We start from the raw sequence: 3,470 nt of genomic DNA, 5'->3' as shown, positions 1-3,470 counted from the left end.
AATAAATAAAAATATACAAAATTAATATTATAAAAATTTGACAAAATTTAAATAAAAAAACATTTTCGGTTTCGGCCTGACAGTTTTTTTTATTTCGGTTTTAAAATTTCCTTTTCGGTGCACCTCTAGTTTGCATAGTTATGAAAAGATACCATCTTAAGTCAGAACTCCAGGCAAGTGTTTTTAACCCTTGCAGTGCAGGGGTAGTGCCTGTTTTTGTCAAGGTGCTAAAGAAAAGAAAAAGGTTATACTCACCTGAGCCGCAGACCTGGCTGGCGGCTACTCCAGTCCCTGAAGCCTGCCTCCTCCTCTGCTGCAGAGATGGTGTGTCTCTCGGCATACTCCCATCCTATGCATAGAACGTGATGATTCAAGGATCCTTAGATCTGCAGCGTAGAGGGAGAGAGGCCGAAGGGACCGTCCTAAAAGCACGGCTTCCTTCAAGGATCTGGTGAGTATAAGTTTTAGCGGTTGGGGGGGGGGTGGTAAGCCTCACTGCAAGAGTTCTTTATTTAAGTTGGGTTAATGTGTGTTGTATTACAGATCATGTTTTATGTTATAACCATGTCAACATATAGGCAGGCATATCTGCTGATTACATATGCAGTCTCTGCTTCCTCCTTAGTATTGCTATGCAGTGATTGTACCTTGGTGATCATCTTCTCTCACTTCTCGCCTATCAGAGTCTCCGATATCAGCAGTCACAATCCTCCTGCTAGTCAGCGGCCATCTGACTTTGGTCCAGGCTTTGTGACATGAGGGCACTTCAATGTAGTTTGTTTTATTTCATTCTAAAGGTGCCCATACACCTGCCGATTATCGTACGATAGTTGTGGGTGATCCGCGATTGTACGATAATCGGCAGGTGTATGGAAGGCTTGCGACCTTTCTACTGTACGGTCGCAAGTCTCTTGTCTTCCAAGCACGCTGGAAAACCTGCCGAAAATCGTTCGATTTTTGGTGGGTTGGTGGCGTGGTTGAAAGACGAATGCCGCACGGGCCGGTGTGCGCAGGCGCCCGCTCAGCTCTGCAATCATCGGAAGCCCGCCCCTCAGCGGGGAGGGCTTGCGACGATTGCAAGTACGATCTGCCTGTCCAAGATGGGCAGATTGTACAAGATTTTAATCACCTTACAACCATCACACAATGAAAAGTCATGCGATGGTTGTAAGGTGTATGGGCAGCTTTAGGGTTACTTTTTATAGTCACAATATAATTCTGTACTCTAACCTGAAATGTGTATTGAGTCCATTAAAATCCAAATTCTATTAAAGATCCATTGTTAATTGGGCTGAGATATCATAAAGTGTGTGTGTTAGATCTCCTAAGGCAGCACTTAGACTAAAAAAAAGAGAGGCCAGTTGACTATTCCATTTACATTTGGGGTGTCTGCTGGTACCCAAAGACATAACGGATGCCGGTGTTCTATCGAAAGCTCCAACTCATCGAAATCTCAACCAGACGGCGTTACACTGCAAAACACAAAGACTGAGCGCTGTACAGCTGCATTTTAACAATATTCTGCGGCTGGCAAACTGGAGGAGTATTCTGAAAATGCTATATGTGCACCACAACTGTACACAGCTCCAGTCTTTCTGAGCACCGGAAGTCAGGGAGTTGGAGCTTTCGATGGAACACCGGCTTATGTGACTGAAATCACCTGGACCAAGGGCAAGCATCTTTCACAGAGAAAACTGATGAGTTGGTGGCAATGACATATAAACTCCAGGCAGATATAAGACACATCAGTGCAACTTGGTATTTATTAATACATTGGGGGATGTTTTTTTTTTTTGGTACTCCACTTTAAAGCCGAACTCCAGGTAAACATTTTCTTAACCCTTGCGCTGAAGCTCCCCCTGCATTGTAAGGATTAAGTGCTCGTTTTTGTCTAGGTGCTAAAATAACAAAGTGATACTCAACCTGATCCTTCTAGCCAGCTTGCTTTGACTGATGCCTGGAGCTTCTCTCCAACTCTACTGCAGCGGTCTAAGGTTCCGAGTCATTACGTCCCGTACACCGTGTAGAGGACGCTGAGGGACGTACCATCACTGCAGGAGACAGGCTGAAGCGACCAGTCTGACTTCAGACCACCTTACCTCGTTCACAAGGATGGGCAGAACACCTACGCACCTCTATGGTGAAGGTTTGCATCTTTGTGCGGGCATGGGGGACTTCTAGACACCCCCAGCCTTGATAATAGGGTCATAAATTGGAAGCCTCTTTAACATTCAGGACCTTTTCACATCATTGACCTGTGATGATGACAGTCTTGTGTATTGATTGTGAATGGCACTGCGACACATGGTGACTGACTACCTTGCATTACTCTATGGAAACTGCAGGAGTGGTTTCTGGCCCGTTGTTTGTGTCAAATGATGGGCTGCCTTAGCACAACACACGTTAATGCATGACATAACGGGCCACCCCGGTATGAAAAGAGGGCTCATTCATTACACTGCATTCACATTACGGAACAGACCAATCCCAGTGCTGTTTTATATGCTTATTAAGGGTTTCAAAACTACATCGGTGGAGCAATACGTCTCAATGAGTAATGGAGTTAACTTTGTTTCTCAACCCTGCAGACTGTTTACAGGTTTATGTGTTTAGATTTCTTGTATGTGGTTATTTGAAGACTTCTTAATGCTTTTCTAGTGATTGTGATCAGGCCGCTGCACACCTATGTGACTGCAGCCCCCTATGCAGAATGCTGCACTCCTGTGACCACAGCGCCCTCGGTGCAGAGTGCTGCACTCCTAAGTGACCACACAGTCCCCCTATCCGTGTATTGCCATGTAGCGTGCTGCACTCCTATGTGACCACACAGTCCCCCTATCCGTGTATTGCCATGTAGCATGCTGCACTCCTATGTGACCACACAGTCCCCCTATCCGTGTATTGCCATGTAGCGTGCTGCACTCCTATATGACCACAGCGCCCCCTGCAGTCCAGTGCTCGGGGTGCTGTTACTGTAGAATACGACCTGTGACTTGTCATGTGTCAGTCATGTTCTGTTCTCATTGAGAGAAGGTGAGGTACCAGCCAGGATGTGATAACTCATGAACCGTCCGTTCCACTGTGTTCAGCATATGTCATAGCTTCCAGTCACCTTATTTTTCCATTTAACCGGCCTTTCCTTTACACTAACGATGCCATTCTTCTTGTATCTTTATATGTGAAGGAAGTGCTCTGTACATTTCGCCATGTTTTGACCTCATGGTATATTCAGTAACCATGCTACTTTTTTTTTTTTTTTGTTTGTTTTTTTTTTTTCAATTTATGCACAGCACTTGCTCTGAAATTTGGGGACTGAGTACACCAAATACCATAGATCAGTGGGATACCACAGCCCTTTACAGCTTCTCTGAACAAACCAGGTGAATATTCTGCAAATCTATTGCCTAGAGCTCGGGGCAGGAGGGCGGGAGCGATTTGGGTTTTAGGGGTTGGTGGGGCGGAGGGGGTGG

At 45.5% G+C, this 3,470-nt stretch overlaps 1 protein-coding gene across 2 annotated transcripts in view; it reads left to right on the top strand.

Moving 5' to 3' along the window:
* The window catches only part of SMAD2 (SMAD family member 2), a 60,083-nt gene that overhangs the window by 40,269 nt on the left and 16,344 nt on the right, over positions 1 to 3,470 (top strand). Inside the window, exon 3 of one of the 2 annotated variants that reach the window (XM_018555729.1) lies at positions 3,291 to 3,380. The exons of the other annotated variant lie outside the window; for it this stretch is intronic. Within the exon in view, the coding sequence (XP_018411231.1) occupies positions 3,291 to 3,380 (90 nt within the window). The remainder of the gene's footprint in view (positions 1 to 3,290; positions 3,381 to 3,470) is intronic. 2 annotated transcript variants of the gene reach the window in all.

This window comes from Nanorana parkeri, unplaced genomic scaffold (genome assembly GCF_000935625.1).
Source record: "Nanorana parkeri isolate BGI_ZX_2015 unplaced genomic scaffold, ASM93562v1 scaffold210, whole genome shotgun sequence".
NCBI lineage: Eukaryota > Metazoa > Chordata > Amphibia > Anura > Dicroglossidae > Nanorana > Nanorana parkeri.
Note: the sequence above shows the minus strand (reverse complement) of the source record. Positions and strands in the feature narration are given on the sequence as shown.